At 50.0% G+C, this 17,625-nt stretch overlaps 1 protein-coding gene across 3 annotated transcripts in view; it reads left to right on the top strand.

Moving 5' to 3' along the window:
• The window catches only part of PSD2 (pleckstrin and Sec7 domain containing 2), a 69,074-nt gene that overhangs the window by 37,676 nt on the left and 13,773 nt on the right, over positions 1–17,625 (top strand). For 2 of the 3 annotated variants that reach the window (XM_082454109.1, XM_082454110.1), the window contains 5 exons: positions 1,064–1,504; positions 1,886–2,080; positions 4,893–4,973; positions 8,375–8,487; positions 9,215–9,277. In XM_082454109.1, coding sequence (XP_082310235.1) covers positions 1,064–1,504; positions 1,886–2,080; positions 4,893–4,973; positions 8,375–8,487; positions 9,215–9,277 — 893 coding nt within the window. The remainder of the gene's footprint in view (positions 1–1,063; positions 1,505–1,885; positions 2,081–4,892; positions 4,974–8,374; positions 8,488–9,214; positions 9,278–17,625) is intronic. The other variant, XM_082454108.1, reaches the window with a different exon arrangement.

Genomic DNA, 17,625 nt, shown 5'->3' with positions numbered 1-17,625 from the left:
CCTCAGTTCATCTATGTGTGATGCTCGATTTTAGGTGCTGGGGCTACATCAGTGAACAGAATATACAAAAATTCCTACTTTCACGGAGCTTATGGTCTAGTGAGGAGACAGATAATATATCATAAAAATAATAGATAATTACATAGTATGTCAGAAGGGGACAAGTGCCCTGGAAAAAATAAAGCAAGAAAATGGGGCTGGGGTGTTTGGGGGCAGGTCCTAGTTATAAATAGGGCAGTCAGGGTGAGAAAGGGATGTGAAAGGAAGGCTTCAGCTTGAGGAAAGAGCACTCTGGGCAGAGGGAACCGCTGGTGCAAAGCCCTCTTTCGGGGGCAGCACAGGGCTCTGCAAGGGCTTAGGCAGTGTAGTGGGCCGTGGGGCTGATAGGCGTCTGTCCATTCACCCAGTGCACCACTCAGCAGGGTTTAGAGGACCTACTGCGTGCTGGGTGCTCCCTGGCCTTGTGTGTGGGTGGGGGGAAACAGGTGTAAACAGGGGAACAAACAGAATACTACATGCTGAGAGGGGCTGGGAGGAAATGAAGACGTACCCTGAGGATGGACACTACTGAGGGGCCAGTGTGTTGGGTGGTGTGGGCCTGCCTCCCTCAGTCTCTCTGAGGAGGTGACATTAAGGCAAGGCCTGAGAGCTGGAATGTGGCAGTCAGGCTAAGAACCACCCAGGTTGTGGGGACAGCAAAATTATGACCCTGTGTGACACTAGCTGTGATGGGGAGCCTGGAGGAAGCAGCCCCCAACCCCCTTCCCAGGCCAGGCTGAGGGAGAGTCTCACATTCATTCATTTAGCTCAGTGATGCCCACTGTGGGCCAGGCACAGTGGGTAGGGGGGGCAGGACCACGCCTGTCCTTTCACTGCTGTGCCCCGGTACCCAGTCCAGCATCTGGCACCTAGTGCTCAGCAAGGGTTGGCTGAACGAACACACAGGACACGGTCCATGCCCACCCCCTGCCCCCAGGGAGCTCCCAGACATGGATCGGTGCCATCCTAGCACCTGTAAGGGGGTCCACCTGGCAGGATGGTGACTGGTCCTCGCATCCCACAGGCCAGGAGAACCAGACGTGCGGGACGGCTTCAGCGCCACATTTGAGAAGATTGTGGAGTCGGAGCTGCTGCGGAGCACACAGTACAGCAGCCTGGACTCCCTCGATGTGCTCAGCCTCACGGATGAGAGCGACAGCTGCGTCAGCTTCGAGGCCCCCCTCACGCCCCTCATCCAGCAGCGGGCCCGGGATAGCCCTGAGCCAGGGGCTGGCTTGGGCACTGGGGACATGGGGTCCGAGGGGGACATGGGAGCAGCTGGCGGTGATGGGGAGCTGGGCAACCCCCTGCGGCGCTCCATCTCCGGCAGCCGCTCTGAGAATGTCCTGAGCCGCCTGTCTCTCACGGCCGTGCCCAATGGCTTCCATGAAGATGGACCCCCGGGCCCAGGTGGGGACGAGGAAGACGAGGAGGAAGACATGGACAAGTTGCTGAACTCGGCCAGGTGAGGCAGGGCCCAGGCTGGGAGCCGAGAGAACCATTGAGCAGATGGGGAAACAGACCCAGAGGAGGCAAAGCAAGTTAGGACATCCGGGGGTCTGGAGTGAACAGCCCTCTGCAAGGTCATCGTGCCCAGCCTCTGCACCCCCAGCCTGAGGTTCCATTCTGCCCTTCCAGGCCTTTCTAGCCAAGGTGGGGTCAGGGAGCTGATCATCTAATGATGTCCTCTGAGGGCTTTTCTAAAAGTCTGACTTGATTCTGTCCCGATGCAGTGGAGCTTCTTTCCCTGGTCTGGCCCCTGGATTTTCAGAGGCCTGGGGAGGCCTTCCAGCCCCCAACCAGGGCTTCTGACCCCCTCCTCCCCAACCCCACCTTCCCTCTGCAGCGACCCCAGCCTGAAGGACGGCCTGTCGGACTCAGACTCAGAGCTGAGCAGCTCGGAGGGGCTGGAGCCTGGCAGTGCAGACCCACTGGCCAACGGGGGCCAGGGCGTCGGTGAAGCTGCCCGCCGGCTGGCACGCCGCCTCTACCACCTGGAGGGCTTCCAGCGTTGTGATGTTGCCCGGCAGCTGGGCAAGAAGTGAGCTCGTCTCCGCACCCCCACCCCAGGCAAACCCGGTGTCTTCCTCGGCCCAAGGCGGGGTGTGGGTGGCTTCTGTCAGGGGGGCCTGGTTCTGGGGGCTCCCAACAGTCCCCAAGAACTTCTCCTCTTGCCACTGACCTCATTCCCGGCCTTGCCCTAAATCTGTTTCCTTTCTGGGCTGCCTGGGGGAGGGCGCCCCCGGCTCTGAGGGAGGAGGGGTGGTGGCAGGCGGCCCCTCGGGGCTGGGGGAGTGGTATGTGACATGTGGTTATGGGGCCGTGGTGGACGGTAGTGAGGACGGAGCAGCCGGGCAGGGGCTGGTGGGCCACCTAATGGGGCCAAGGAGGGAGGGGAAGCTGGGCCTGGCTGGGACCTTGGGGGACCCAGGAGCCGGGGAAGGGGATCCTGGCCCTCATTAAGCCCCACTCACTGTGTGTCTGTTGGGACCAGCTGAAGGTGCGGGAGCCGCCAAAGCACAAGCCCCGGTCTTTGGACTTGGGGGAAGGGAACGAGCCAGGTTGAAGTCCTGAGGGGTAGGGGACAGTCAGCTGTGAAGTCAGCCGGCGTGTCCTGAGCAGGTCCGGCCAGCAGCATGTCCACCTGCCTTGTCCTTCTTGCCTGGCCATCCAGAGGACCCCCAACAGCCACATAGCCTTCAAGATGCAGAGAAGCAGGCTGGGCCTCTGGAGAGAGCTGCTCCCAGGCTAAGAGAGGCAGCCCAGACTCTAGACCCCAAGTCAGAGCTGACTTGGGCTTAGGCCACAGGGAAGTCCTGAGGATCCCCCCTTCTCCCTCCCTCCCGACTCCTCCACCCTCCGTTGCCTCCAGGGCACCCCTGCCCTGGGCCTCCCCCAAAATCACATGGCCCACACCCTCACCTCTCCCACTGGGCTACAGTCACCAAACCTAATGACATCTTCCTTCATTACGGTTGATCCCCACCCTCCCCTGTCTTTTCAGCCACTCCCTCTACATGAGTTTTCCCATCAGCATTTAATTGTGCTTAACTCTTTCCCATCTGAAACAAAAATCCTTCCTCAAATCGTACTTCCTCCCCCAGCCGCTTCACAGCCAAAATTCTGTTTTCTGCTCTGGATGGCCTCTGTCCCCTCCCCTTCTGCACATTCAGTGCCTCCAGGTTGGCTTCTTCCCCTGGAGGGGCCCTTCACAAGCCCCTCTTACTAGAGTCAGTGGCGGCCTGGTGTCTTTGAATCCGGTGTCTGCTACCGGGCCTCAACTTTCTCCGCTTCAACAGCCTTGACACACCGGTCACTCCTTTCTTTTTCTTTAATTAAACTTTTTATTATGAAAATTTCAAGCATACACAAAGGCAGAGAAAGTAACATCTTAAACTTCCATGTACCCATTACTCAGCTTCAAAGTTATCAATACTTTTCTATTCTTGTTTGATCTATTCCCCCCACAGCTTCCCCTCACATTTGCTAGAATATTTTAAAGCATATTTCAGACTCTCTATCATATGATCCATAAATATTTAGTATGTGTCTCTAACTGACTAGGATTTTTTTAGACAGTCATAATTCCATTATAATTTCTGACAAAGTTAACAAAAATTCCTTAGTATCTCTAACATTCGGTCTATGTTTAATTTTCTCTGGTTGTCTCAAAAATGTTTGTTCAAATCAGGACGCAAATAAGGTACATGCATTACATTTGGCCAATATGTCTCTTAGGCCTCTTGTAGCCAACAGCAGTTGCCAGTCCCCCTCCTTTTTTGTAATGCCATGTATTTGTTGAAGAAACGGAGTCATTTGTCCGGAAGAACTTTCCACGTTTTGGATTTGGTGTCCTCATGGTGTTATTTCACACGTTTCTGTAAACAGGAGGGAGAGCTCGGGGCTTGACTGGATTCAGGTGGAAATATGCTCTGTTTTTTGGCAAGAACTCATCACTCCAGTCTTGAAACACTCCCTTCCTTGGCCTCCAGGACAGCATACCCCTACCCCTCTGGCTGCTGTTTGTCTGTCTCCTTCTCGCTGTCTCTTCCCTCAGCTCGCCCTGAGAGGGGTTCTCCTCAGATCTCTGAGCTGGATCTGCTGGTCTGTCTGTGCCCCCTCCTCTCACATGGGCTCGTCCCCCTTCCTACTGAGTTGTTAGTCACCAGTTAAGGGCTGATGACTGTCACATGGGTGCTTCTAGCTCTTCCTGTTGTCCTGGGCTCTGGGCATCACCCCAGGGGCCACCCTCTCTGTCGTGCCCCACACCCACTCCATCCGTCTCCACGTCCTGTGGATTCTGCCTCCCAAACATCCCTCCTCCCCACCCCTTCCATCTCTCTCGTGGACAGCTCCTACCGCCCCCGTGGGTCTCCACTCCACAGGCAGTGTTCCAAATACAGATCTGACCATCTCACTCACCCCCTCCCTGCTTCAAACTCTTCCAGATCAAGTCCCAGTCCTTGCCTTCAGGCCCGGTTCCCTGCCTTATCTCTTCCTGCCCCCATTCCTGCTCTCCAGCCCCGGCCACATGGCCCTGCTGGTAGCTTCTTGGACAGTTTCCTCTACTGGGGACACTTTGCATCATCTTACCTCCTACTCCCCTCACGTGGGTGGCTCTTCCTTTCCTGAAGGTATTGGATGAGACATCACCTCCTCTAGGAAGCCTTCCTGACTCCCCCACCTCCTGGCCCAAGGTTGAACTGTCAGAACCCAACTGGCCAGCAAGGGAGACAGCAGAGGAACGGGCAGGTCTGGGTGGGTGGGTCAGGGTCCCCAGGGGCCCACTGCCACGAACCCCCGCTGTTTGCTGTGCCCTGCTTCTAATGGATAACCTCCTGCTCTCCTGGCAGCAATGAGTTCAGCAGGCTGGTGGCCGGGGAGTACCTCAGCTTCTTTGACTTCTCGGGCCTGACTCTGGACCGAGCACTCAGGTCAGTGGGGCTGGGATGGGATAGTGCCCACAGGCGATACAGCCACACATCTGGATTCTCCTGCCAGCTCTACTGTAAACTTGCTGTGCAAGACCTTGGACAAGTCTCTTGACCCCTCTGGGGAGGCTGAGGGGAAGGGGTCATGAGAGCAGCAGCAATGCAGAGACTCAGTGAGTGCTGGCTCTGCGGTGGGCGCTGAAAATATGAAGGTGGGAATGCAGTCGTGACTCTTCAGGAGGGGAAAGGGCCAAAAGGCTTGCCTGTACTGAGCATTTCCTGTCTGCAAGATGTACCCTTTACACACCCTGCTGGCTGCATCTTAGCAACACCCCTGTAAGGTAGGCGGTATCGTCCCATTTACTTGTGGAGAAACTGTGGGCCAGTTCCCCACAGTCACTGAGGGAGGAGATAGCCAAAATGGAATTTGCCCTCAGGTCCTGTTGGTGTTTGGACCCGGGGAGTGGCCCTCAGGAGGGGCAGGTGCAGGCCCCAGGGAGCGGAGGGCGGGGAATGGGAAGATGCAGCCCAGTGTCCAGCAGACCCGGCGGCAGGGCCAGCAGGGAGACCCCAGGCCAGAGCCCTCTTGGGGATGGGCGGCGGTCTCTGAGCTGAGGGGTGGGTGGTCCTATGTATGTTAGATCTGTTCAACTCCTACGTGCCTCTCACACTTTTAAAAACTGTATTTTCCCTTCTTTTTTCTCTGTTTCATTTGGGATGTTTTCTATTGACCTGCAAAAAACCCCAAAAAATCAAAGCATCTGCCCTACTGATAGCAGTTGAGGGAATGAGCTATTGCATTTTGGAGGCACAATATTATGGGAACAGTTTACATTTATTAAATACAGTGATCATTATTTAAATCTATAAGTGTTGCACAGGGCTAATAATTTTCTTATTGATAAGTATTTATTATTTTCTTATTGATAAGTTCACTTACCCTTTCTCTGTGTCTCATATGCTGTTAACCCCATTTATTGAGTTTTCACTTTCTATTGTTTTATTTTTCAGTTCTGGAAATTTCATTTTATTAAACATTTTTTTGGGTAGGTTTTAATTCTCTGGGGGGAATTCTTCATCTTTTGATTTATTTTCTACTTACTTTCCCCATCTTTCCCTCTCTTTCTTTGAACATATTAGTCGCATTTATTTGAAAGTCCTTGTCTGCTTTTACCCCGACATCTGCATCATCTGTTATCTGTTTCTATTGTTTCTCTCTTGGTTTTCCATCTTATATCCTATTTCTCTGTGTGCTTAGTAATTTTTTTATTAGATGCTGTACGTTTTGTATAGAATTACAGCGGCTCTAGATCATTATGCGTTCCTCCAGAAAGGGTTTACCTTGTCCCTTGCTAGGCAGTTAGAGGAGGGCAGGGAGGCACAGTCCTAATCCGTCCAGGGCTGAGCTGAGGAGAGGCAGCCCTGAAGTTTGGTAAGGCTCAGGGTTCACCCCGATCACAGGGTGAAGGCCGCAGGGCTTTCCACTGAGAGCATGGGGTGTTCACTGGGGCCTCTCCCTTTGGTGGGTCCTAAATCCTAATTTTGTCTCCTCGTTGTGGCGAGACTGTCAAAAAACCAAATCTCTGTACTTCTCAGAGAGGCTTTCCTACCCATTACATCTTTAGGTTTTGGTAGATATCTCACAGGGAGAACTGGCCACATGTTTACAGCCCCTCAAGTCTCCTGGTTTGTCTCTCCAGCTCCGTGAAGCCACTAATTGTTCTGCCTCTTGCCTGTGCCCGTGATTGGCAGTGTCCCCGGGGGGAAAGCAGCTGCAGATCAGCCCACCTCTCCCCAGTTCTCTCCTCTCCAGAATCTTGGTCCTATTGGTGTTTGTTGCGTCAGCAGTTTTCTGATAGCTTAAGAGAGATGTATTTTGTCTGGCTTTTCTCATTGTTCTCAGTGGAAGTGTTGGTCGGCTGCAAGCTACTCTATCCTGAGCTGAGTCTGAATTTTCACACTGGATGATCGGGTGGGAAAGGTGTTCGGTGGGTTGGGCTGGCAATCAGAGGCATGAGTGCCGGGTGGGAGGACCTTGTATATCCAGCCCAATAGATTGAGGCTCGACTCTGCAGGCCCTGGGGAGCCCCAGAAGGTGCTGGGTGTGAAGCAGTGTTTTGGGAGGCAGTGCTGGCAGCAGTGTGCTGGCGGCCTTTGATCCAGAGGCTTCTGAAGAGGGTCAGGTGGGAGAGGACGAGGCCTGAAGTTGGGCTGTGGGGCAGAGGAATGATTGGTGTGAGAAGCGCAGAGGATACAGCAGACGGGCCGGTGGTTCCAAGATGCAGGGGAGAGGGTGGGCAGTAATGAGGCTGATCCCGGGGGCAGCCTGAGTTTAACTGGAGCTTGGTGAAGACCCCTGAGAAAGGGGTGTTTGGGCTGGGGAGCTGGAGCTGGGATGGATGACTCCCAGGTAGGATAGGCTATGGTTGGGATGGGGGATGGGTTTTAGAATGTCCTAGTGGAGTATGAGGAGAAGAGGCAGGGGCCAGATGCAGAGAAGAGAACGGGGAACAGGAGAGACAGGGAAAGGAGGAAGACTAGATGGCGGATGGAGTGTTATTATATAGCAGTTGATTGATTGGGATTGAATTAGAGAGTGGTCTGCAGTTTTGGATGCCTTGGGAAGCCTCCAAAGGTAAAGACTGGCCAGAATGGGGCTCACAGGTCCCAGGGTGCCTTAGAAGTAGCTTGAGAGAGGATAAAGCAAAGTGAGCATTACAGAAGCCAAGTGAACCATGGCAAAATCAGGAACAAACTAGTCCTCATGAACCCAGGATGGATAGAGGCCCACACTGTCTCAGCTTGCTGTTTCCCTTCCCAAGAAGGGGTGTACCTATGCCCCAGGTGAGGGACCCCAGCCCCATCTCCCAGCCCCTCTGGTTTTGGCATCCTCTGCCAGGGACCCCTGAGAGCTGGTGACCTTTGAATTTGGCCTTGAGAGGGACTCAGAGCTGCCCAGCAGAGGAGGCTCAGACTTGGGGAGGGGGGAGTGAGGGAGGCCAAGGTTGGGCCTGGGGCTCAGCTGGTAGAGCCTCAAGTGAGGAGGGGGAATGGCTGAGGGAGAGCGGTCTGAGGAGCGGTGTGGATGGCCCAGCCATGGAGGAGGGAGCGAGGAGTGGGGCGGATGCTGGCACTGAGGTGTTCGTCTGCCTTTGTTCTTCACAGTCTGTCCCCTGCCTCCTTCCAGAAGGGCCCTGGAGGGTGATGAGGGCTGAAACTCCACACTCCAGAGGCCATCGTGGGGGTCAGGGTGCCTCCCTGGGCCCAGATGCTGGGGCTCTGGGGCCTCAGCCCCCTTGGGCAGGTTTGGGTGGTGTGTGTGTGAGGGGGTCCTACCCTGAGTGAGGATTCAGACTGACTCAGGGGCTCTGGGAGGCCCTCAGCATCCTTGCATTACCCTCCAGAACCTTCCTGAAGGCCTTTCCGCTGATGGGGGAGACACAGGAGCGTGAGCGGGTCCTTACGCACTTCTCCCGCCGGTACTGCCAGTGCAACCCTGACGACAGCACTTCGGAAGGTACGCCGCACCCCACTGCCCTGCCCCCCGGCCGGGCCCTGGCTTCTTCCTACCTCTGGTCCACCTGCCACTTCTGTCCTGCTCAAGAAACATCAGTGAATGAATGATGGCAGGTGGCATGGGGACTGTCTGCTGGAAAAGGAACCTCCCAACTGCCCTGCCCGTTGTCATTCCCTGTGCCTGAAAGTCCTCCGTCCTGGAGTCAGTCCTTTGGGTCCTCATTCTCTGTGGTGCCCTGTCGCAGTGCTGATTGTTGGTGTGGTGGGAGTCCTGGTGTGGAAGTCTGGGTTGGGGTCCTCTTAAGTGCAGGACTTGTCCTGTGGATGGACCTGAGTCCCAGGAACTGGGGGACTAGGCTGGTTATTAAAGGAGACACGGGCCATGGAAGGGATATAGCCCGGGACCCAGAGCTATTCCTGGGTCTGAGATTCAAGGTGAGTTTGGCCACAGCAGGCAGGAATCTGGGCTAGAACAGGCCCAGGGTGGTCTGGTGACCTCTGAGGGAGGGGTTGGTCCTGACCTGGGGCGAGCGAGTGACTCCGATGCTGTAATGGGGGTGGGACACGGAGCATCACGCAGGCCCTGGGCCCTGACGTGTGGTTGGCAGGTGGCTGGCCTCTTCTTGTCTCCAAGGCCTCCAGGCTGCCTCTGACAGGAGGCAGGTGGGAGCCTGGGGTTGGGAAAGAGCTGCGTGCTCACGCTGAGGGTGCCACCGTCTCTGATTTAGATGGGATCCACACGCTCACCTGTGCCCTGATGCTTCTCAACACGGACCTGCATGGACATGTGAGTTGGGGAGGCAGGGAGCGGGTGTGTCCTCTCACTGATTCATCCCGAGTTGTCCAAGGGCCGGTCCTTTCTCCAGCCCCCTTCCCGAGACCTCCTGCTCGCTGGCCCGTGTTTCTTTAGCAGACCTGGGAGTTGGGCAACTTGGCTTCTAGACTTGGCTCTGCCCTAGTTTTATCCACTTGAGATCTGCCTGGGTCCCCGCCCCCAAGCAGGGCAGTAAGAACAGCTGAGGCACACGGGAATTTAGGATGTGCTAAATAAGACGTGTGCCCCTAGCCGTGTCCATGCCAGACGTTGCTAAAAGATCACATGTTCTTCCTACCCCTTGTGCTTTAAGCCTGAGTACAGCCCTGTTGAAGTGCCACGCCCCAGGCAGCCCCTTCCGGTCAAATGGTAGGTTGCCCTCAAGAGGCATTCTCATCACGAACCCCTCACCCCCCCGCCCCAACTAGGCAAACAGAGAAGTGATAGGTGGGTGCCCCGGGCTGTGAGCCTGTGTCTGGTCTGGGATCTGGGCATCTCAGTACTACTCGTGGCTCAATAATTCCTTCTTCTTTCCTCTGTCTGCTCCGGGGACCCCCCCTTTGGGCTCTCTTGCCCTCTCTCAGGTGGTAAGTGTAGCTGGTGGTCTGCATGCCCTGTGAGCCTAGACCCCATCTCCATGTTCCCCTTCTGTGTCCCCCATCACCCCATCTGGCCCACTGATCACTGCCCCGTCATTGCTCACCCCGGGGTGGTCAGAGTCCCTCTGTTGGGTTGGGGATATTTCAGTGACTCATGGGGACAACAGGCCAGCACATCTGGTTCCGAAGTTAACCAGGAAAGTCCAGGACATGTAGGGTGGAAGAAAGACCTGGGATAGGTCCAACTTCAGATCCTACTCTTGCCTCCAGGTGGTACCTCTGTGACCCTGGGCAAGACACTAGCCCTCTCTGCGTCTCAGGTTCTACATCTGTGAGGTGGAAATAATGATTTCCCCCATAGCGTCCTGGGGAGGCCCGAGAGAGGTATCACCAAGTGTCAGGGTCTGGCACTTAGTAAGGATTTATTATTTAATATTATTATGAATAATATTATGATATTATATTATACATTATAACAATATATTATAATAATATTATAATGTATTATTTTATACAATATATTGTAGCAATATATTACAATAATATTATAATATTATTGCACAATAATAATAATAATCGTATTCATTATTAATATTAAATTTTAAATAATGGAGAGTCCAAAGCCCCAGCCTGCAGATCCCTGGAAGATCAAGAAGGTGAAGTGCCCCGCCTGATGGCAGCCTGAGCAAGCGTGGGCACACTGGGGTACCTGGCCTGGGGAGGGTGAGAGCCTCGCTGACCTTGGCACGAAGAGTAGTTGTGTGACAACTTTGGTTATGTCAGCCTGGGCTGTCAGCCTGGGTGTGGAACAGGAGAGAAGACATGTGTATTCCATGGGAATATCACCAGAGCAAATGCCCTTTAACGGGCTGACGTTCCCCCAAGACTGCTTACTGTTTGTTTACGGAGAGCAGGTGTTGCTGGCTTACCTTAAAAGGAGCTTTAAGCACACTCCTCCTCTCCCCATCCCCACCCTTGGCAGGGCCAAGGGCCATCTCAGGACCCAGTCACTCCTGTGCCAGCCCTGGGTGCCTCTCCCCCTGGTTGAGAGCTGCTAACAAGGGCAGCAGTCAGTGAACCCTGGGTCGAGAATACTCTCGAGCTTGGTGGGACTTAGCTGCCCATGGCACCACCTTAATGCTCGCAGCTGAAGAGAAGCATCACCACCTTCATAGATCAGAAGCGGGTGGGGCAGGATTGTTCATACTTGCAGCCAACAGACATTGAGGATCCCACCTCTTTCTTGAGGCAGGATTGCAACACATCAAAAGCAAGCGTTCTGGGTTGGAGTCCTCTGCATTTCTCCACACAATAGCTTGTGACCTGGAGCGAGTTATTTACTTCCCTAAACCTCAGTTTCCCCGTCAGAAAGTCCCTGTGAGACTTGAGGAGACAGCACTTGTAAAGTGCTTAGCCCAGGGCCGGCTTGTTGCAGTTACTGTGAGCTTCCCAACGGAAGTGGCATCCCCTGCTTTGTTCTTTTCCCCCTCCCTTCCTGCTCTCATTCTTCTGCCCTTTGACAGAGACTGAGTGTCTGGTGGAAGGGTGGGGATCTCAGGAATGTGGGACCTGCTAGGGCCCCCAGAAATAGCTCTGGTCAGAGCAGGAGGCAGTACAGGGGCTGGCAGACGGAGTAGGTGCACCCTCTTCAGATGGGCACAGCCTGGTGGAGGAATCTGGAGGACTTTCTGTAGGAGGGGCGTTTGGACTCTAGGGGCTGAGCACCTTCTGTGTTCCATAAAAAGAAGGAAAGAGAACCCCTGCCTCAGGGTGCCTACCTTCTAGTTAGAGGAGATAGAAAATAAAGAAGTAAACAAGTGATTAAAGCAGTGATAGGTCTGTGAAGGGAATAAACAGGAGGGTGTGATGGGGCTGGACTGGGGGTCAGGGAAGGTGTCTCAGAGGAGGCACGGTTGGGGCAGAGACCTGGAGGATCAGCAGGAGCCAGCCATGGAAAGACCAGGGACAAAGCCTTCCAGGCAGAAGGACCAGTGGGGCTGGTTTCCACCTTTTGGCTATTGTGAACAGTGCTATGAACATACGTGTACGGGTTTTTAAAATTTTTTAAATTTATTTTTATTTTTTAATTGAATGAAAAATTCTTTAAGTTCTATAGTACTTTACAATTTTCAAAAGTTTCACACACATTATTTCATATAATCTCATAATAACCCTTTTTCTTCCTACCCTATATTGCCCCTCGCCCTTCCTGGTAACCACTGGTTTGTTCTCCATATCTGTGAGTCTGCTTATTTTTTGTTTTATTCACTGATTTGTTGTATTGTTTAGATTCCACATATAAGTGATATTATATAGCATTTGTCTTTCTCTGTCTGACTGATTTTACTTAGCGTAAGTTTTTGTTTGAGCACCTGTTTTCAATTCTTTTGAGTGTATACCTAAGTAGTGGATTGCTGGGTCTGATGGTAATTCTATGTTTAACTTTTGGTGGACAGTAAAACTGTCCATAGTGGCTGTTTTTGGAGTCCAGGTGGGAGATGATGGTGGCTGGGGCAGACAGGGCAGTGAACATGGAGAGAAGGGACGGATGAGGGAGGCCAGTTGAGGGTGAGCCTGACAGGACATGCTGATGGGGCTGTTCAGGGAAAGAGAGGAGTAAGGATGGCATCAGCATCTGGCTGGATGGGGGTGCGGTTTCCTGAGATGTCAAAGGAACTTCCGTGGGTGGGTGGAGGGCGTGGTGAGTGGGAGAGCTGGGGCTCAAGTCCCATTTGTGACATACTGTGTTTGAGATGCCTACTGGACATGAACATGGGGATGCCAAGGAGCTGGTGGGATAAACGAATCTGGGATGCAAGAGAGAGATGGGGTGAGGAGGTCATTGTCATCCTGGTGGAATGAAAGCCATGGGACTGGCTGAGTGCCTCAGGGAGAGAGGCAGGCTGGTGACCTCGTCCCAGGGCATGGCATTATTTAAAGGTCAAGCAGAGCAGCAGGAGAGGCTTTGAAGCAGACATGGAGATTGGAGGAAAACCAGGAACGTGCAGTGTCTCAGAGGCCAAGAGAAGAAAGTGTTTCAAGGAGAAAGGAGTGGCCAACTGTATAAAAGGCTGCCATGAGGTCAAGAAAGATGTCAACAGAAAAATGACCATTGAGGTTGGAATGCCTATCGGTGGGTCATTATCACTGGATGGTCAAGGTCATTGGAGACCTTCACAACAGCACTTTAGGTGGAGTGGAGAGGACAAATGCCAGGCTGGAGTGGGTGGAGATGAGGATAGGAGGGGAGGAAGTGGAGGATGTGGAGAATTCTTTTGCGATATTTGGCTTTGAGTGGGCTCCTGAAATGAGCCACTGGCTGGAGAGGTCTAGGAGGGACTCTTTCAAATCTGACTAGGGCATGTGTGTATGTCAGTAGTATCCACTAAGCAGGCAAGGAGAAACTGATGATGCAAGAGAGAGAAGGGAACATCAAAGCTTTCCTTGAGATGAGCAACAGAGCATAAGTGGAGAGTGGCCTTAGCTGGGAATAGGGAAAGCTCATTCCCCATGACAGAGTGAGCTAGAAGGGGAGGATGTCAGAGGAGGGCGATTTTAACCTCCAGACAAGAGAAGATGGGAGCTTGGGTTAGAATTGGAGATGGAGACAAAGAGAGGTATTAAAAATGTATTTTGGATGTGCAGTCACTAGCACTGGTTAATGGAGTGAACGCTGGGGTGAGGGAGGGAGAAGCGTCTAGGCTGAGGCCAGTAGAGGGGAGAGGAGATGGATGGGAGAAGCTGTGCCATGAGCTTTCAAGCTGAAACAAAGATAAGTTGTTTTTCAAGAAAAGCTTAATTTCTCTCAGACTTGGGTTGCCTGAAAGTTAGCAGTGGGAGTGCTGGGGAGGTGGGTTGGTGCTAGATGGTGGAGGACTGGACAGATGCAGGGGTTGGGATACTATTCTGAAGACTGGGGGCGGGGGGTCCTGCCCATTCTCAGATGGCGTCTGAGAGCCATCTGAGCGTCATACAGGAACTTTAAAGGAACACTGAGTACAGCTCAGGTTTAGTCTAGATTTGCAAATAGTGATGAGGGTTTCCCTGCCCATGGGACTTTCAATTGGCCCCTCTCCTTGCCCTGAAGGATGACATCTACTTTCTTTCTTCTTGGCCTGTCTCATTCTGCTCTTGGGGGGAGACTTAAAGACAGGCTGGGATTGTTCGGACCCCAGGGCTGCGCAGGCAGGTCACGCCAGACCTGTGGAAAAGGCCTTGGAATGGGGCTGTGGCCAGGCCAACCATAACTCTTTTCTGATTGGAGACAGAAGCTGTGGGAACAGTTTTGAGGGTCAAGGCAGCAGGGAGGCCCTTTTGATCCAAATGGTGGTGGGAGGAAAGGAGGAACTGCAAACTTGGAGGCCCCAAATCATCCATGTCAGTTCACCTTTGGAGTTTCTGGACACACGTCTTTTCCTTCTCTCTTTCCCTCTTTCTCTCCCTCCCTCCCTCCCTTCCTTTCTTCCTTTTTCTTTCTTCCTTTCTTTCTTTCTTTCTTTCTTCCTTCCTTCCTTCCTTCCTTCCTTTCTTTCTCTTTCTTTCTTTCTTTCTTTCTTTCTTTCTTTCTTTCTTTCTTTCTTTCTTTCTTTCTTTCTTTCTTTTCTTCCTTTCTTCCTTTCTTTCTTTCTTTCCCTTTCTCTCTCCCTTTCTTCCTTTCCTTTCCTTCCCTTCCTTCCCTTCCCTTTCCTTCCCTTCCTTTCCCTTCCCTTCTCTCTTTCTTTTTCTTTTCTGGTACATGTCTTTTTGCCTGGCTGTTGTTGTTATTATATTTTAAATCAGATAATTTACCCAATATGATTTCACTTTTTTGCAGTTGATTATCTTACTTTCCCATCCAGAGAGAGATTGATTTTAGCAGATGAAAGTGTATTCTGGAGTTGTTGGTTGTAATGTTCTATGTGTTGATAAGGTCAAGTCTTTTAACTGTGTTGTAAAAATCTTGTATATCCTTAATGATTTTTTTATTATGGTAAAATATACAAGACATAAATTTACCATTTTAACTAGCTTAAGGTGTACAACTCAGTGCAATTAAGTACATTCACACGGTGTGCAACCATCACCACTCTCTTGTTCCAGAACTTTTTCATCACCCCAAAAGGAAACCCTGTACCCATTCACAGTATTTCCCCATTCTCTCCTTCCTCCAGCCCCTGGCAACCACTAATTTGTTTTCTGTCTCTATGGATTTGCCTATTCTGGATATTTAATGTGAATGGAATCATATAGTATGTAGCCTTTTGTATCTGGCTTCTTTCACTTAGTGTAATGTTTCCAAGGTTCATCCATGTCATAGCATGTGTCATAATTTCATTTGTTTTTATGGCCGAATAATATTCCATTGAATGGATATGCCACATTTTGTGTATCCATTTGTCTTTTAGTGAATGTTTGGATTGTTTCCACCTTTTCGATATTGTGAATAGTGTTACTCTGAACATTTGTGTACAAGTTTTTGTTTGAACACCTGTTTTCAGTTCCTAGGAGTAGACCAGCTGCATCTTATGGTAATTCTATGTTTAACTTTTTGAGAAACTGTGAAACTATTTTCCATAGTGGCTGAACCATTTAAAATTCCCACTAGTAATGTGTAAGGGTTTCAATTTCTTTACCTCCTTGCCAACACTTCTTTTCTTTTCTTTCTTTCTTTTCTTTTTTAATGATAGCTGTTCTAGTGGGTATGAAGTGGTATTTCATTTTGGTTTTAATCTGCATCTCCCTAGTGACTAATGATAGTGAGCATATTTTCATGTGCTTGTGGCTATTTGTATATCTTTTCTGGTGAAATGTCTATTCAGGTATTGATACTTTGCCCATTTTGGGGGGTTTTATAATTTTTATTTAAAGTTGTAAAAAGAAATAAAAAATTGTGGTAAAATATGCATTACATAAAATTTACCATCCTCACCATTTGTATATGTACAGGTCAGTAGTATTAAGTCTATTCACATTGTTGTGCAACCAGTCTTCAGAACTTTTTCATCTTCTCAAACTGAAACTCTATCCATTGAACAACTCCCCATTCCCTGCCCCCCAGCCCTTGGCAACCACCATTCTACTTTTTGTCTTTGTGAATTTTACTACTCTACATACCTCATATAAGTGGAATCACACAGAATTTGTTTCTGTGGCTGGCTTATGTCACTTAGCATAATATCCCCAAGGTTCATCCATGTTGTAGCATGTATCAGAATTTCCTTCCTTTTTAAGGCTGAATACTATTACACTGTATGTATATACCACATGTTGTGTATCCTTTCATCTGCTCATGGACATTTGGGTTGCTTCCATCTTTTGGCTACTGTGAATAATGCTGCTATGAACATGGGTGTGCAAATATTTCTTTGAGACTCTACTTTTAATTCTTTTGAGTATATACCCAGAAGCAGTATTGCTGGATCATATGGTGATGTTATTTTTCACTTTTTGAGGAACAACCATGCTGTTTTCCATAATGATTGCACCGTTTTACATTCACACCAGCAGTACACAAAGTTTCCAGTTTCTCTCCTCCTTACCAACGTTTGTTGTTTTCTGCTTTTTGATAATAGCCAAGTTATATCTTATTATAGTTTTAATCTGCATTTACCTAATGATTAGTAATCTTGAGCATCTTTTCATATGCTTATTGATCATTTGTATATCTTCTTTGGAGAAATGTCTATTTAAATCTTTTGCTTTTCTTTAATTGGGTTGCTTGTGTTTTTGTTGTTGAGTTGTAAGAGTTCTTTATTTATTCTAGATACTATACTCATCAGATATATGGTTAGAAAAAATTTTCCCTTTTTATAGATTGTCTTTTCATTCTCTCAGTGGTGTCTTTTGGGGCACAAAAGTTTTAAATTTTGATGCAATCCAGTTTATCTATTTTTTCTTTTGTTGCCATATCTAAGAAACCATCGCTAAATACAAGGTCATGAAGATTTAGCCCTATGTTTTCTTCTAAGAGTTTTATGGTGTTGGCTCTTATGTTTAGATCTTTGATCCATTTTGAGTTACTTTTTGTATTGGTGTGAGGTAAGGGTCCAACTTCATTCTTTTGCTGTGGATATTCAAATTTCCCAGCACATTTGTCCCAGCACCATTTGTTGAAGAGACTATTCTTTCCCCATTGGATGGTCTTGGTACACTTGTCAAAAATCAATTGATCATAGCATTACAGTTTATAAATGTATCAAAGTAACACAGTGTAGGGACTTCCCCTGTGGTCCAGTGATTAAGACTCCATGCTCCCAATGCAGGGGACATGGGTTTGATCCTTGGTCGGGGAACTAAGATCCCACGTGCTGCATGGTGTGGCCCCCCCCCCCACAAAAAACACCAACAACAGAAAAACAAAGTAACACAGTGTACACCTTAAACTTACACAATGTTACATGTCAAATTTACTCAATTAAAAAAATCAATTGACCATAGATGTATGGGTTTATTTCTGGAGTCTTAATTCTATGCCACTGATTTATATATCTATTCTTATGCCAGTGTCCCACTGTTTTGATTAGTCTAGCTCTGTAGTAAGTTTTGAAATCAGAAAGTGTTCTTTTCCAAGATTGTTTTGGCTATTGGGATCCCTTACAATTCCATATGAATTTGAGGATAAGCTTTTACATTTCTGCAAAAAAGGCCATTGGGATTTTGATAGAAATTGTATTGAATCTGTAGATCAGTTTGCGAAGTATTACCATCTTAACTATACTAAGTCTTCCAGTCCATGAACACAGGATGT

The sequence above is a fragment of the Balaenoptera physalus genome (genome assembly GCF_965194825.1).
Source record: "Balaenoptera physalus genome assembly, chromosome: 3".
Lineage (NCBI taxonomy): Eukaryota > Metazoa > Chordata > Mammalia > Artiodactyla > Balaenopteridae > Balaenoptera > Balaenoptera physalus.
Note: the sequence above shows the minus strand (reverse complement) of the source record. Positions and strands in the feature narration are given on the sequence as shown.